Source organism: Polistes dominula, unplaced genomic scaffold, assembly GCF_049000335.1.
Source record: "Polistes dominula isolate Pdom_NZ unplaced genomic scaffold, Pdom_raw_medaka contig_75, whole genome shotgun sequence".
NCBI classification, from domain to species: Eukaryota; Metazoa; Arthropoda; class Insecta; order Hymenoptera; family Vespidae; genus Polistes; species Polistes dominula.
In genome coordinates, this window is record NW_028301003.1 from 2,127,349 (window position 1) to 2,145,472 (window position 18,124).

The 18,124-nt window shown below is 28.2% G+C and overlaps 3 protein-coding genes across 3 annotated transcripts; all 3 read left to right on the plus strand.

The window, feature by feature from the left end:
- Positions 1-725: 725 nt before the first annotated feature.
- Positions 726-2,906, plus strand: LOC107073667 (uncharacterized). Its single transcript, XM_089173911.1, has 4 exons — positions 726-861; positions 948-1,132; positions 1,195-1,353; positions 1,440-2,906. The coding sequence occupies exons 3-4, from the start codon at positions 1,300-1,302 to the stop codon at positions 2,748-2,750; spliced, it is 1,365 nt and encodes a 454-aa protein (XP_089030037.1). The 5' UTR covers positions 726-861; positions 948-1,132; positions 1,195-1,299; the 3' UTR covers positions 2,751-2,906.
- LOC107067224 (uncharacterized) lies at positions 2,866-7,940 on the plus strand. Its single transcript, XM_089173993.1, has 5 exons — positions 2,866-2,871; positions 4,966-5,109; positions 5,194-5,331; positions 5,421-5,576; positions 5,669-7,940. The coding sequence occupies exons 1-5, from the start codon at positions 2,866-2,868 to the stop codon at positions 7,868-7,870; spliced, it is 2,646 nt and encodes an 881-aa protein (XP_089030119.1). The 3' UTR covers positions 7,871-7,940.
- A 7,206-nt stretch (positions 7,941-15,146) lies between these two features.
- On the plus strand, positions 15,147-16,941 carry LOC107067230 (uncharacterized). Its single transcript, XM_089173965.1, has 4 exons — positions 15,147-15,270; positions 15,360-15,524; positions 15,587-15,745; positions 15,835-16,941. The coding sequence occupies exons 3-4, from the start codon at positions 15,701-15,703 to the stop codon at positions 16,765-16,767; spliced, it is 978 nt and encodes a 325-aa protein (XP_089030091.1). The 5' UTR covers positions 15,147-15,270; positions 15,360-15,524; positions 15,587-15,700; the 3' UTR covers positions 16,768-16,941.
- The last annotated feature ends 1,183 nt before the right edge of the window (positions 16,942-18,124 follow it).

An 18,124-nucleotide genomic window follows, 5' to 3' on the forward strand; every position in this document is an offset into this window, starting at 1 on the left:
GAACAATCAAACTTTATTCGTTCTTGTCAGTTAGTGTGTTTATTTGACAGACAAGCATTACTTACAATGTGCAAATTAGATTTTATTCAATTACAATTAACAAAAAAGCATTTTAAACTAAGTGTTTTATCTTACGATATCTGATTATATATATATATATATACATATATATCGAATTTTTTAAATTTGGTTTGCTTTTTTCAATTTTCTCGTACTCTTTTAAATAATACATTAACAAACAAAAAACACGTAATAAATTTGAGAAAGTTATCTTTTATAAATCTACAGTTAATGCTGTGACAAAAAGTAATTATAATTAATAATATTCTGCTAAGTGTTTTTATTTATTATTATTTAAATAAATTTTATCGCGTTTTAGGTTTGTTTCATATGATATATAGATCTATGAAAATAAATACATATATATTTATGTATGTATAAATTGAATGTATATATATATGCATATATATTCAATCAAATACATATAACATATATATATATATATATTTATTATACAATGTTTATTGTTCTCTTTAAAGGTTAAAAAAAAAACGAGTGTAATAAACAAAAATATATATAAATATATTATAATTGCATACTATTTTTAAGCAAGGTAATTTTCTAAAATTATCCGCGATTTCTTTTCTTTTTTTTTATAATTTGAAAAATATTTCATTGTATTTTTAATATATTAATTTATTTTTTCTGTAAATACAGATGAGCGACGAAGAACTTGTTCAGTGTCCTTATAATCCCAATCACCAGATTCCTAGATCTCAAATAGACGAGCATAAAAAAATATGTAAATTTTTGATGGATCCTAATCAAGAAAAACAAATTACAATTTCATCCTACGACGAGGTAATATATTACATTTGTTTGTTAAAATTACGTTCTTATCAAGTGATATAATACAAATATTAATTGATATTGATTTAAAATACTAGCCCAGACCCTCAACATCTTACCAGGAGTCACCTCAGAAGGGGAGCTCACTTCAGGAGGAGAGTTCTCATCAGGGGGAAGTCAATTGGCAACTCGTCCAATTTCTGGAAGTCCTTCTATTCCAGAATGGAGTTCATCAGACGAATCATCAGATTTACAGGAACCATCACCAAATAGATTACAAACGGTATGGAAATAATTGTTCAAATGAAATAAGACATTTATTTATTGAAATTGATTTAATTTCAGTCAACACCTTACTCAAAGCCGTTTCAAAGTAGTGACACTTCAGATGATACAGATATAGATTTATGTGGATCAGAAGGTTCTTCGGACAATCAGTCGAAATCACAGATGACAAATATACGTAAAAAAAAATATACAAAAGTAGTAAATAAAAAAAGTGAGGTAAATGTAATCATTTATCATTTGAATAGTTTATAATTTTGTTTCTTTCTTTTCCCTTATAAAAATCATTTCTTTTGATATAATAGATACAAAAGAAACAAAAAGTAGACAGTAGTACTGATGACTCTTCTTCATCAAGCGATGATTCGGTATTATCACCTGAAGATACTATGTCAGATAACAACGGAAGGTCTCTATCTTCTATGGGTTTAACATATTGTACAAATGTGTCTTCTACTTCACAAGAAACAGATAGTTCACAACAAGAAGACAGTTCACAAAAAGCAGCTATTTTACAACAGCCAAAACTGATATTGGGAAGGAAAGATAAAAAAATGGATGATGAAAGTTCGGTTGATCTATCGTCACGTTTTTCTCAAGAACTGTCTGATCCATTAGAATTTGAAATGGAAGAACATTCCTTACCTGGAAATGTTCAACAAAAATACTCAAAACCAGGTTGTTCTTATGCTGGAACAACAAATGATTCGGTTGATCTACAACGGCTAAGTAGGAAAAGAAAAACGAGAGCTGAAGAAAAAGATACAGATGAATTAACAAATATTGTATTGTCACATTATTTTGAACTAATTTATCCTTCATTAAAAGTTCCAGTAGTAGAATCTTCTCCGTTTGGAGAGCTTTCAACATCAGAATCAATTAGTTCATCTACTGAAACAACAGATGATTCGGATGATTTACAACGACTAAGTAAGAAAAGTAAAATGAAACCTAAAGAAATGGTTACAGAAGAAAAAACAGAGGAAGAAACGTCATATCATTCGACAGATCAGTCTACTTCATTAGAAGTTTATATGAAAGAATCTTCACTTTCTGAAAAGGATTCACAAGAACAATCACCACCATCTTGTATTCCTGGTCAGCGTACATATTATTCGGAAGTTTCACAACAGCTAGGTAGAAAAAGGAAAATGGAACATGAAGAAATAGATACAGAAGAAATAATGAATGTTAAAGTGTCACATATTTCAACAGAAGTGACTACTCAATCAGAAGTTGGAGTGGCAGGACCTTCTTCGTCTGTTCCAAAAGAACAATCAAAACCAGTTAGTTCTCCTGATGGGAAAACACAAGAATCAGTTGGTTCACAACGTCAAAGTAGATCTAGGAAAAATAAATATGAAGAACTAATGGAGATGGATCCGGTTAGACCACGACACCGAAGTAAACCTTTTAAAAAAGAATATGCAAGAATGTATACAGAAGAAAAAAAGGAGGCTAAAAGGTCAGATCTTTCGACAGAAGAGACGATTCCATTAGAAGTTCAATTGGAAGAATCTTCTTCGTCTGGAGATGTTTCAGATATACCAGTTACTCATCATGGTGAAACAATATATGATACTTCAGATAATTCAACAAGTGATACTGATATCTAATAACAGGCAGATATTTGACAACAAGTATAATATAAATTAGATGTTCAATAGGAGGAACATAAGTTATGGAAAAAGTCATATGAAAGGACAGATATCAAAATAGGTAATTTACAAGATGCAGGTAGATCACTACAATCAGATAGTTTATCAGGAGCTGATAGTTCACAAAAAGAGGTATAAAAATTAGAAAACTTTTTGATTATTCGTGAACTAAAGACGAAGATTAAGATGAAAGGAAAAAAATAAAAAAAATAAAAAGACAATAGAAATCATATTATTGTCCAGTACACTTAAATGTCTTCTATGTAAATTAAACACTTAAAGCGTTAATGTTTTATGTAAATTGTATTATATATTGTGTATATATATTTTTATATAAATGTATTTAAAATCGTCATTAATTATATAGATATGGTTTATACATTTATAACAATTACATTATAAATTATAATAATAATAATGTAATAATTGTAATATATTATTAAATATTAATATATTTTTATGAAATAATTAATGTAAGATCATCTGCAAATATAAAAACTGTCTTTTATTAAAAAGAACAAATTATGGAAACAACTTTAAAGGAGATATATATGGTGGCATATAAATATATATATATAGAAATATATAATATAAATTATATAAAACTTAACGAACACAAAAATTATATTAGACAAATATAGATTTAATATGAATAAATATGACACATCATAATATTAAAATATAATATGATATCAATGATTAACAATTTTCATGGATTAAATATAATTTTGTATTTGTTCCATTTCATATTTTAACAATGGAAAAAAACTTTTATGCTATTATTAAGAAAATACGACCGACATTTTTTACTTCTTTGATTTTTAAATTTACTCGATGGTCTTGCTTTTATATTCTTATAAAAATTCATTATTGTAAAAAAATACGTTTATTATTTGTGTATACTTATAATACTATTTTAAATACAATTTTTATTTGAATTTTTTTAATTATCGTCTTTCTTCCTGAGTTACTATCTTCTTTCATACAATTTATGTTAATGATTTAAAATTTTAACTTATATATAAAATATTATTCTATATATTGATTAAATATATTAAATATATATATTATTATCATTGGACAAAGCCGATAATTATATGAATTTATTTATGTTGAATATAAACTACGCGAAACTTTAAATATCGTAATAATATTTTAATTTTTTTCTTCCTATACTTTAATTTAATAATAAAAACAAATGTTTATTATTGTCGTTAACAATGTCACGGATATTAATTTTAATTACGAATCTCGATGTATTTCAAATAATCGATATTAAACTCGAGACTCGAGATATCAATTAAATGAAAAAAACTAATTCATACTTTTCTCAAGTAATTTTTTAAGGAAAATATGTCTTTTGTTATTTTAAAGAACACCTGTTATCAAATAAATCAAATAAACATGATTTAATTTATTATTAACGAATTAATATACTATAATTTATAATATGACCTTATAGCTATATGATGTTTGTAAATATATCGCAGTTCAATGATTCGATACTTGCGAATCGAACGATTCAAGAATTTTTTTAATTCGAATTTCATATTATATTCTATTTAATTTTGATTGAACAATCAAATTTAGTTCGTTCTTGTCAGTTAGTGTATTCATTTGACAGACAAGCATTAATTATAATGTGCAAATTATATTTTATTCAATCTCTATCAACAAAAAAACATTTCAAAATACGTGTTTCATCTTACGATATGTGATCATATATATCGAATTTTTAAAATTTTGTTTGCTTTTCTCAATTTTTCGTACTCTTTTAAATAATACATTAACAAAAAAAACACGTAACAAATTTGAGAAAGTTATCTTTCATAAATCTACAATTAATGTTGTGACGAAAAGTAATTATAATTAATATTATTCTGTAAAGTGTTATTAATTAATATTATTTAAATAACTTTTATCATTTTAGGTTTATTTTATATGATATATTGATCGCCGAAAAGTTAATATATTTATGCATATATAAATTGAAAGTCTACATATGTATGTATATTGAATCATATACATATAATATATAAATATATATATATATAAATTATAATTGCATACTATTATTAACCAAGGTAATTTTACAAAATTATGTACGATATTTCTTTTTTTATAATTTTATTAATCCTTCATTGAATTTTAAATATATTAATTTATTTTCTAGATGAGCGACGAAGATCTTGTTCAATGTCCTAATAATCCCAATCACCAGGTTCCTAGATCTCAAATAGACGAGCACGTAAAAACATGTAAATTTTTAATTGATCCTAATCAAGAAACTCAAATTACATTTTCATCCTACGACGAGGTAATATGTTAGATTTGTTTTTTAAAATTACGTTCTTATCAAGTGATATATGACAAATATTAATTGGTATTGATTTATTACTAGCCAAGACCCTCAACATCTTACCAGGAGTCACCTCAGGAGGCGAGTAGTCATCAGGGGGGAAGTCAAATGGCAACTCTTCCAATTTCTGAGGGTACATCTACTCAAGAATGGAGATCACCAGACAAACCAAAAAAAAAGGTAACATCACCAAATAGATTACAAATGGTATGAAAATAATTGTTTGAATGAAATAAGACATATATTAATTGAAATTGATTTAATACCAGCTAAAACCTTACCCAAAGCCGCTTAAAAGTAGAGAAATCTCAACTAAATCAGGAGACTCAAGTAAATCAGATTTGTTTTCGGACAAACAGTCAAAAGAGGGTCTGCTAGCAATGCGTAAAGAAACATATCTTAAAGAATTAAGTAAAAAAAGAAAGGTAATTGCAAAAATTTTTACTTTAAATGATTTGAAATTTTTTTCTTTTTTTTCTTTTTTTTCTAATAAAAATCATTTTATTTGATATTATAGGATCTCAAGAAACTAAAAATAGACAGTAGTTCTGATGACAATTCTTCATCAAGCGCTGATTCGGCATTATCACTTGAAGATACTATGTCAGAAAATAAGGAAATTATTGTATATGAAATGGGTTTAGAATTTAAGTCACAAATTCCTTCTACTTCACAACAAACAGATAGTTCAAAACAAGCAGTTATTTTACAACCGCCAAAACTGACATTGGAAAAGAAAGATGAAAAAATGGATAATAAAAGTTCGGTGGATCCATCGTCACGTTTTTTGCCAGAATCGTCTGATCCATTAGAATTTGAAATGGAAGAACCTTCTTTACCTGAAGATGTTCCACAAGAACAATCAGAATCAGTTAGTTCTTATGCTGAAACATCAGATGATTCGATCGATTTACAACGGCTAAGTAGAAAAAGGAAAATGGAACATGAAAAAATGGATACAGAAGAAATAGTGGAGGTTAAAGGGTCACATCTTTTGGCAGAAGTGACTACTCCATTAGAAGTTGAATTGGAAGAACTTTCTTCGTCTAAAGAGACTCCACTACAGGAATCACAACAATTTAGTTTTCATACGGCGTTATCATATCATTCAGATGTTTCAGATCAACTAAAAATGATTAGTAAAAAGAAACGTGAAGAAATGGATACAGAAGAAAACATAGTGGCTGAAGCGTCACATACTTTATCAGAGGTGACTACTCAATTAGAAGTCGAATTGGAAGAACCTTCTCTCGTTGCAGATGTTTTACAACAACAAATACTACCATTTAGTTTTCATGCTGCTTCAACATCAGATTCAGATTACATTGTCACAACAAACGATGAGTCTCAACAAGCGGATATTTCACAACAAGAAAGTAGCTCGCTACAAGAAGATAATTCGCTACATGAAGTTAGTTCGCTACAAGAAGATAGTTTGCCACAAAAAGGTAGCTTGCTACAAGAAGATAATTCGCTACATGAAGTTAGTTCGCTACAAGAAGATAGTTTGCCACAAAAAGGTAATTTGCTACAAGCAGATAATACGCTACATGAAGTTAGTTCGCTACAAGAAGATAGTTTGCCACAAAAAGGTAGTTTGCTACAAGAAGATAATTCGCTACATGGAGTTAGTTCGCTAAAAGAAGATAGTTTGCCACAAAAAGGTAATTTGCTACAAGAAGATAATTCGCTACATGGAGTTAGTTCGCTACAAGAAGATAGTTTGCCACAAAAAGGTAGTTTGCTACAAGCAGATAATACGCTACATGAAGTTAGCTCGCTACAAGAAGATAGTTTGCAACAAGGAGGTAGTTTGCTACAAGAAGATAATTCGCTACATGAAGTTAATTTGCTACAAGAAGATAGTTTGCCAAAAAAAGGTAGTTTGCTACAAGCAGATAATACACTACATGAAGTTAGTTCGCTACAAGAAGATAGTTTGTCACAAGGAGGTAGTTTGCTACAAGAAGATAGTTTGTCACAAGGAGGTAGTTTGCTACAAGAAGATAGTTTGTCACAAAGAGGTAGTTTGCTACAAGAAGATAGTTCACAACAAGAAGAAAGCTGTGGAGAAGAAACGGCAGATATGTTGGATTATCTGCATTCAATAGATACTGGATCTTCAGAATCTACTTCATCTTTTCAAGAAGAACAATCCGAATCAGTTGTTTCTCATGATAAGGCAAAACATGAATTAAATGTTCCACAAGAGGAACGTAGGTTAAGGAAAAGGTTAAACGAAAGCTCAAGTGAGAGCATAGATATCGTTGATTTACAAAAAGACGGGAGCTCACAAGAAGCAGATATTTCATCAGAAACAGAGAGTTCACAAGGGAAAACAAAATTTTTAGCAAAAAGAAGACGTCATGAATCTACTTCAACAACATTTGAAGATAAAAGTAAAAAGATTGGATTCGAAAAAACTTATCTCTCTGTTCCAAAAGAAAAATCAAGACCAGTTGTTTCTCGTGGCAAGACAAAACATCAATTAGATATTCCACAAGAAGCAAGTAAGCTAAGAAAAAGGTCATATGAAACCTCAAGTGAAAGCACGGATATCGATATAGGTGATTTGCAAAAACCAGGTAGCTCACTAAAATCAGATATTTCACCAAAAGCTTATGGTTCACCAAAGAAAAGAAAATGTCTAGAAATAAGAAGACGTTATGATTCTTCTTCTTCAACAGATGAAGATAAAGATGAAAAGAAAGGAATATAAAATAAAAAAAGACAATATAAATCGTATTATTGTCTAGGAGACTTAAATGTCTTCTATGTAAATTATACACTTAAAGCGTTAAAGTATTATGTAAATTATATTATATATTGTATATATATTTTTATATAAATTATTGTTTATATAAATGTATTTAATATTATTACTAATTATATAGTATAATTTATACATTTATAATAACTACATTATAATTTATAATAATAATGTAATAACTATAATATATTATTAAATAATAATATATTTTGATGAAATAATTAATGTACGATCATCTGCAAATATAAAAACTGTCTTATATTAAAAAAGACAAATTATAAAAACAACTATAAAGGACATATATATATATATGGTGGCTTGTATACATATGAAAATATAATATAAATTATATAAAACTTAACGAACAAAAAAATTATATTAGATAAATATAAATTAAATACGGATAAATAAAAAAAATCATAATTTTGAAATATAATATGATATCAATGATTAACAACTTGCATGTATTAAATATAACTCTGTATTTGTTCCATTTCATATTTTAACAATGGAAAAAAACTTTTGTGCTATTATGAAGAAAATTCGACCAACATTTTTTACTTCTTTGATTTTTAAATTTTCTCGTTGGTCTTGCTCTTATATTATTATAATAATTCGTTATTGTAATAAATACGTTTATTACTTGTGTGTACTTATAATACTATTTTAAATAAAATTTTTATTTGAATTTTATAATTATCATCTTTCTTCCTGAGTTACTATCTCCTTTCATACAATTTATGTTAATTACATAAAATTTTAACTTATATATAAAATATTATTCTATATATCAATTAAATATATTAAATATATATATATATTATTATCATTGGACAAAGCCGTTAATTATATAAATTTATTTATGTTGAATATAAACTACGCGAAACTTTAAATATCGTAATAATATTTTAATTTTTTCTTTCTATACTTTAATTTAATAATAAAAACAAATGTTTATTATTATCGTTAACAATGTCCCAAATAATGTTTTTAATTACAAATTTCGATGTATTTCAAATAATCGATATTAAACTCGAGACTCGAGAAATCAATTAAATGAAGAACATTAATTCATACTTTTCTCAAGTAATTTTTTAAGGAGAATATGTGTTTTGTTATTTTTCAGAACAACTGTTATCAAATAAATTAAATAAACATGATTTAATTTATTATTAACGAATTAATATACTATAATTTATAATATGACCTTATACCTAAATGATGTTTGTAAATATATCGTAGTTCGAGATTCGATTCTTGAGAGTCGAGATATTTAAAAATTTTTTTAATTCAAATTTCATATTACTTTCAATTTAATCTCAACAGAACAATCAATCTTTGTTCGATCTTGTCAGTTGGTGCGCTTATTTGAAAGACAAGCATTACTTACAATGTGCTAATTATATTTTATTCAAATTCAATTAAAAAAAGAGCATTTTAAAATACGTGTTTAATCTTACGATATCTGATCATATATATCGAATTTTTTAAATTTTGTTTCCTTTTTTCAATTTTTCGTACTCTTTTAAATAAAACAATAACAAAAAAAAATACGTAATAAATTTAAGAAAGTTATCTTTCAAAAACTGCAATTAATGTTGTGACGAAAAGTAATTAAAATTAATATTATTCTGTAAAGTGTTTTTAATTAATATTATTTAAATAACTTTTATCATTTTAGGTTTATTTCATATGATATATAGATCCCCGAAAAGTTAATATATTTATGTATATATAAATTGAAAGTCTACATATGTATGTATATTGAATCAAATACATATATTTATTACAAAATGTTTATTGTTCTCTTTAAAGTTTAAAAAAAAGAGTGTAATAAACAAAAATATATATAAATATATGATAATTGCATACTATTTTTAACCAAGGTAATTTTATAAAATTATCTACGATATTTCTTTTTTTATAATTTTATTAATCCTGCATTTTATTTTAAATATATTAATTTATTTTTTAGATGAGCGACGAAGAACTTGTTCAGTGTCCTATTAATCCCAATCACCAGGTTCCTAGATCTCAAATAGACGAGCACGTAAAAACATGTAAATTTTTGATTGATCCTAATCAAGAAACTCAAAATACATTTTCATCCTACGACGAGGTAATATATTAGATTTGTTTTTTAAAATTACATTCTTATCAAGTAATATATGACAAATATTAATTGATATTGATTTAAAACACAAGCCCAGACCCTCAACATCTTACCAGGAGTCACCTCAGGAAGGGAGTAGTCATCAGGGGGGAAGACAATTGGCAACTCTTCCAATTTCTGGAAGTCCTTCTATTCAAGAATGGAGATCACCAGACGAACCAGTAATACAGGTAACATCACCAAATAGATTACAAATAATATGAAAATGATTGTTCAAACAAAAAACGACATATATTAAATGAAATTGATTTAATACTAGCCAAGACCCTCAACATCTTACCAGGAGGCATCTCAGGAGGGGAGTTCACAACAGGGGGAAGTCAAATGGCAACTCTTCCAATTCCTGAAAGTACATCTTTTCGAGAATGGAGATCACTAAAGAAAACAGAAATACAGGAAACATCACCTTCTAAATTAAAAAGGGTATGAAAATAATTGTTTAAATAAAATAAGACATATATTAATTGAAATTGATTTAATACCAGCTAAAACCTTACCCAAAGCCGCTTAAAAGTAGAGAAATCTCAGCTAAATCAGTTAGAGCCTCAAGTAAATCAGATTTGTCATCGGACAAAAAATCAAAAAAGGGACTGCTAGCAATGCGTAAAGAAACATATCTTAAAGAATTAAGTAGAAAAAGAAAGGTAAATGTAATAATTTTTAATTTGAATGATTTTAAATTTTTCTTTTTTTCTTTTTTTTTTTTTTAATAAAAAACATTTCATTTTATATGATAGGATCTTAAGAAACTAAAAATAGACAGTAGTTCTGATGACAATTCTTCATCAAGCACTGATTCGGCATTATCACTTGAAGATACTATGTCAGATAATAAGAAAATTATTCTATATGAAATGAGTTTAGAATTTAAGTCACAAATTCCTTCTACTTCACAACAAACAGATAGTTCACAACAAGCAGTTATTTTACAACCGCCAAAACTGACATTTGAAAAGAAAGATGAAAAAATGGATGATGAAAGTTCGGTGGATCCATCGTCACGTTTTTTGCCAGAACAGTCTGATCCCTTAGAATTTGAAATAGGAGAACCTTCTTTACCTGGAGATGTTCCACAAGAACAATCAGAATCAGTTAGTTCTTATGCTGAAACATCAGATGATTCGATCGATTTACAACGGCTAAGTAGAAAAAGGAAAATGGAACATGAAAAAATGGATACAGAAGAAATAGTGGAGGTTAAAGTGTCACATCTTTTGGCAGAAGTGACTACTCCATTAGAAGTTGAATTGGAAGAACTTTCTTCGTCTAAAGAGATTCCACTACAGCAATCACAACCCTGTAGTTTTCATGCGGCGTTATCATATCATTCAGAAGTTTCAGATCAACTAAAAATGATTTGTAAAAAGAAACGTGAAGAAATGGATACAGAAGAAAACATAGTGGCTAAAGCGTCACATACTTTAACAGAGGTGACTACTCAATTAGAAGTTGAAATGCAAGAACCTTCTCTGGCTGCAGATGTTCCACAACAACAATTACAATCAATTAGTTTTCATGCTGCTTCAACATCAGATTCAGATTACATTGTCACAACAAATGATGAGTCTCAACAAGCAGATATTTCACAACAAGAAAGTAGCTTTCTACAAGAAGATAATTCGCTACATGGAGTTAGTTCGCTACAAGAAGATAGTTTGCCACAAAAAGGTAGTTTGCTACAAGCAGATAATACGCTACATGAAGTTAGTTCGCTACAAGAAGATAGTTTGCAACAAGGAGGTAGTTTGTTACAAGCAGATAATACGCTACATGAAGTTAGTTCGCTACAAGAAGATAGTTTGCCACAAAAAGGTAGTTTGCTACAAGAAGATAATTCGCTACATGGAGTTAGTTCGCTACAAGAAGATAGTTTGCCACAAAAAGGTAGTTTGCTACAAGCAGATAATACGCTACATGAAGTTAGTTCGCTACAAGAAGATAGTTTGCAACAAGGAGGTAGTTTGCTACAAGCAGATAATACGCTACATGAAGTTAGTTCGCTACAAGAAGATAGTTTGCCACAAAAATGTAGTTTGCTACAAGCAGATAATTCGCTATATGAAGTAAGTTCGCTACAAGAAGATAGTTTGCCACAAGAAAGTAGTTTGCTACAAGAAGATAATTCGCTACATGAAGTTAGTTCGCTACAAGAAGATAGTTTGCCACATGGAGGTAGTTTGCTACAAGAAGATAATTCGCTACAAGAAGTTATTTCACGACAAGAAGATAGTTTTTCACAAGGAGGTAGTTTGCTACAAGAAGATAGTTCACAACCAGAAGAAAGCTGTGGAGAAGAAACGTCAGATATGTTGGATTATCTGCATTCAATAGATACTGGATCTTCAGAATCTACTACATCTTTTCAAGAAGAACAAATCGAATTGGATGTTTCTCATGATAAGGCAAAACATGAATTAAATGTTCCACAAGAAGAACGTAGGTTAAGGAAAAGGTTACACGAAAGCTCAACTAAGAGCACAGATATCGTTGATTTACAAAAAGAAGGGAGCTCACAAGAAGCAGATATTTCATCAGAAACAGAGAGTTCACAAAAGAAAACAAAATTTTTAGCAAAAAAAAGACGTCATGAATCTACTTCAACAACATTTGAAGATAAAAGTAAAAAGATTGGATTCGAGAAAACTTATTTCTCTGTTCCAAAAGAAAAATCAAGACCAGTTGTTTCTCGAGGTAAGACAAAACATCAATTAGATATTCCACAAGAAGCAAGTAAGCTAAGAAAAAGATCATATGAAACCTCAAGTGAAAGCACGGATATCGATATAGGTGACTTGCAAGAAGCAGGTAGCTCACTAAAATCAGATATTTCACCAAAAGCTTATGGTTCACCAAGGAAAAGAAAATGTCTAGAAATAAGAAGACGTTATGATTCTTCTTCTTCAACAGATGAAGATAAAGATGAAAAGAAAGGAATATAAAAAAAAGACAATGTAAATCGTATTATTGTCTAGAAGACTTAAACGTCTTCTATGGTAATTATACACTTAAATCGTTAATGTTATATGTAAATTATGTTATACATTATATATACTTCTAGATAAAATAATGTTTTTATAAATGTATTGAATATTGTTATTAATTATATAGATATAATTTATATATTTATAACAATTACATTGTAAATTATATTATTATTAGATAATAACTGTAATATATTATTAAATAATAATATATTTTTATAAAATAATTAATGTACGATCATCTTCGAATATATAAAAACTCTCTTTTATTAAAAAGAACATATTATAGAAACAACTTTAAAGGAGATATATAAATGAGCTTATATATATACATATATACAGAAATATAATATAAATTATATGAAACTTAGCGATTAAAAACATTTTATTGAATACAAAAAATTTGACCAACACTTTTTACTTGTTTGATTTTTAATTTTTTTTGTTAGTCTTGCTTTTATATTCTTATAAAAATTCTTTATTGTAAAAAAATACAATTATAACCTGTGTGAACTAAATAAACTATTCTATATAACATTTTAATTTGACTTATTTAATTATTTTCATTCCTGAGTTACTATCTCCTTTCATACAATTTATGTTAATGACTTAAAATTTTAACTTATATATAAAATATTATTCTATATATCAATTAAATATATTAAATATATATATTATTATCATTGGACAAAGCCATTAATTATATAAATTTATTTATGTTGAATATAAACTACGCGAAACTTTAAATATCGTTATAATATTTTAATTTTTTCAACCTTCACTTTAATTTAATAATAAAAACAAATGTTTATTATTATCGTTAACAATGTCACGGATATTAATTTTAATTACGAATTTCGATGTATTTCAAATAATCGATATTAAACTCGAGACTCGAGAAATCAATTAAATGAAGAACATTAATTCATACTTTTCTGAAGTAATTTTTTAAGGAGAATATGTGTTTTGTTATTTTTCAGAACAATTATTATCGAATAAATCATATAAACATGGTATAATTTATTATTAACGAATTAATATACTATAATTTATAATATGACCTTATAGCTAAATGATGTTTGTAAATATATCGTAGTTCGAGATTCGATTCTTGAGAGTCGAGATATTTAAAATTTTTTTTTTCGAATTTCATATTACTTTCAATTTAATCTCAACAGAACAATCAATCTTTGTTCGATCTTGTCAGTTGGTGCGCTTATTTGAAAGACAAGCATTACTTACAATGTGCTAATTATATTTTATTCAAATTCAATTAAAAAAAAAGCATTTTAAAATACGTGTTTCATCTTACGATATCTGATCATATATGTAGAATTTTTTAATTTTTGTTTACTTTTCTCATTTTTCGTACTCTTTTAAATAAAACAATAACAAACAAAAAACACGTAACAAATTTGAGAATGTTATCTTTCATAAAACTGCAATTAATGTTGTGACGAAAAGTAATTATAATAATTATTATTCTGTAAAGTGTTTTTAATTAATATTATTTAAATAACTTTTATTATTTTAGGTTTATTTCATGTGATATATAGATCCCCGAAAAATAAATATATTTATGTATATATAAATTGAAAGTCTACATATGTATGTATATTGAATCAAATACATATATTTATTACAAAATGTTTATTGTCCTCTTTAAAGTTTAGAAAAAAGAGTGTAATAAACAAAAATATATATAAATATATGATAATTGCATAATATTATTAAGCAAGGTAATTTTATAAAATTATCTACGATATTTCTTTTTTTATAATTTCATCAATCCTGCATTGTATTTTAAATATATTAATTTATTTTCTAGATGAGCGACGAAGAACTTGTTCAGTGTCCTATTAATCCCAATCACCAGGTTCCTAGATCTCAAATAGACGAGCACGTAAAAACATGTAAATTTTTTACTGATCCTAATCAAGAAACTCAAAATACATTTTCATCCTACAGCGAGGTACTATATTAGATTTGTTTGTTAAAATTACGTTCTTATCAAGTAATATATGACAAATATTAATTGATATTGATTTAAAACACAAGCCCAAACCCTCAACATCTTACCAGGAGTCACCTCAGGAGGGGAGTAGTCATCAGGGGGAAGACAATTGGCAACTCTTCCAATTTCTGGAAGTCCTTCTATTCCAGAATGGAGATCACCAGACGAACCAGTAATACAGGTAACATCACCAAATAGATTACAAATAATATGAAAATGATTGTTCTAACAAAAAAAGATATATATTAAATGAAATTGATTTAATACTAGCCAAGACCCTCAACATCTTACCAGGAGTCATCTCAGGAGGGGAGTTCACAACAGGGGGGAAGTCAAAAAGCAACTTTTCCATTTCCTGAAAGTACATCTTTTCGAGAATGGAGATCACCAAAAAAACCAAAAATACAGGAAACATCACCTTCTAAATTAAAAAGGGTATGAAAATAATTGTTTAAATGAAATAAGACATATATTAATTGAAATTGATTTAATACCAGCTAAAACCATACCCAAAGCCGCTTAAAAGTAGAGAAATCTCAGCTAAATCAGTTAGAGGCTCGGGTAAATCAGATTTGTCTTCGGACAAACAGTCAAAAAAGGGACTGCTAGAAATGCGTAAAGAAACATATCTTAAAATATTAAGTAGAAAAAGAAAGGTAAATGTAATAATTTTTAATTCGAATGATTTAAAATTTTTCTTTTTATTCTTTTTTTTTAATAAAAATCATTTCATTTGATATGATAGGATCTAAAGAAACTAAAAATAGACAGTAATTCTGATGACACTTCTTCATCAAGCACTGATTCGGCATTATCACTTGAAGATACTATGTCAGATAATAAGAAAATAATTCTATGTAAAATCGGTTTAGAATTTAAGTCACAAATTCCTTCTACTTCACAAAAAACAGATAGTTCACAACAAGCAGCTAGTTCACAACAAGCAGCAAGTTCACAACAAGCAGTTATTTTACAACCACCAAAACTGACATTAGAAAAGAAAGATGAAAAAATGGATGATGAAAGTTCGATGGATCTATCGTCACGTCTTTCGTCGGAACCGTCTGATCCATTAGATTTTGAAATGGAAGAACCTTCCTTTCCTGGAGATGTTCAACAAGAACAATCAGAATCAGTTAGTTTTTATGCTGAAACATCAGATGGTTCGATCGATTTACAACAGCTAAATAGAAAAAGGAAAATGGAACATGAAGAAATGGATACAGAAGAAATAGTGGAGGTAAAAATGTCACATCTTTTGGCAGAAGTGACTACTCCATTAGAAGTTGAAATGGAAGAATCTTCTTCGTCTGAAGTGGTTCCACTACAACAATCACAACCATTTAGTTTTCATGCTGCGTTATCATATCATTCAAATATTTTAGATCAGCCAGAAATGATAAGTAAAAAGAAACGTGAAGAAATGGATACAGAAGAAAACTTAGTGGCAGAAGCGTCACATACTTTAGCAGAAGTGGCTACTGAATTAGAAGTTGAAATGCAAGAACTTTCTTTGGCTGCAGATGTTCCACAACAACAATTAAAATCAGTTAGTTCTCCTACTAAGGCAAAACAAGATTCGGATCGTTCACAACAGCCAATGAAGACAACGAAAAAAAACATAAAAAAACGGATAAAGAAGAACAAAAAAAGGCTGATGCGTCACCTACTTTATTAGAAGTGATTATTCAATTAGAAGTCGAATTGAAAGAACCTTCTCTGGCTGCAGATCTTCCAAAACAACAATTACAATCAGTTAGTTCTCCTTCTAAGACAAAACAAGATTCGGATCGTTCACAACAGCCAATGAGGACAACGGAAAAGAAACATGAAAAAATGGATACAGAAAAAGAAAGGGATGCTAAAACGTCACATACTTTATCAGAAGTGACTACTCAATCAGAAGTTGAATTTGAAGAACCTTCTTTGGCTGCAGATGCTTCACTACAACAATCACAACCATTTAGTTTTCATGCTGCTTCAACATCTGATTCAGATGTTTCACAACAGCCAGAAATGATAATTAAAAACAAACATGAAGAAATGGATACAGAAAAAGAAAGGGATGCTAAAACGTCACATACTTTATCAGAAGTGACTACTCAATTAGAAGTTGAATTGGAAGAACCTTCTTTGACTGAAGAGGTTCCAGTACAACAATTACAACCATTTAGTTTTCATGCTGCTTCAACATCTGATTCAGATGTTTCACAACAGCCAGAAATGATAATTAAAAACAAACATGAAGAAATGGATACAGAAAAAGAAAGGGATGCTAAAACGTCACATACTTTATCAGAAGTGACTACTCAATTAGAAGTTGAATTAGAAGAACCTTCTTTGACTGAAGAGGTTCCAGTACAACAATTACAACCATTTAGTTTTCATGCTGCTTCAACATCTGATTTAGATGTTTCACAACAGCCAGAAATGATAATTAAAAACAAACATGAAGAAATGGATACAGAAGAAAAAATAGAGGCTAAAACGTCACATACTTTATCAGAAGTGACTACTCAATTAGAAGTTGAATTGGATGAACCTTCTTTGGCTGAAGAGGTTCCAGTACAACAATTACAACCACTTAGTTTTCATGCTGCTTCAACATCAGATTCAGATGAGATGGACAAAAGAAATGATGAGTCACTACAAGCAGATATTTTACAACAAGAAAGTAGTTCGCTACAAGAAGATAATTCGCTACAAGAATATAGTTCGCTACAAGAAGATAGTTTGCTACAAGGAGGTAGTTCGCTACAAGAAGATAATTCGCTACAAGAAGATATTTCGCTACAAGACGATAGTATGCTTCAAGGAGGTAGTTTGCTACAAGAAGATAGTTCACAACCAGAAGAAAGCTGGGGGGAAGAAACGTCAAATAAGTTGAATTATCTGCATTCAATAGAAACTGGATCTTCAGAACCTACTTCATCTTTTCAAGCAGAACAATCCGAACCAGTTGTTTCTCATGATAAGGCAAAACATGAATTAAATGTTTCACAAGACGAAAGTCGGTTAAGGAAAAGGTCATACGA

Coding starts and splice junctions, on each gene's coding strand:
- LOC107073667 (XM_089173911.1), top strand. CDS start 1,300: ATGACAAATATACGTAAAAAAAAATATACAAAAGTAGTAAATAAAAAA. Junction 1,354..1,439: donor TAGTAAATAAAAAAAGTGAG/GTAAATGTAATC, acceptor TTGATATAATAG/ATACAAAAGAAACAAAAAGT.
- LOC107067224 (XM_089173993.1), top strand. Junction 5,110..5,193: donor CATTTTCATCCTACGACGAG/GTAATATGTTAG, acceptor ATTTATTACTAG/CCAAGACCCTCAACATCTTA. Junction 5,577..5,668: donor AATTAAGTAAAAAAAGAAAG/GTAATTGCAAAA, acceptor TTGATATTATAG/GATCTCAAGAAACTAAAAAT.
- LOC107067230 (XM_089173965.1), top strand. CDS start 15,701: ATGCGTAAAGAAACATATCTTAAAATATTAAGTAGAAAAAGAAAG. Junction 15,746..15,834: donor TATTAAGTAGAAAAAGAAAG/GTAAATGTAATA, acceptor TTGATATGATAG/GATCTAAAGAAACTAAAAAT.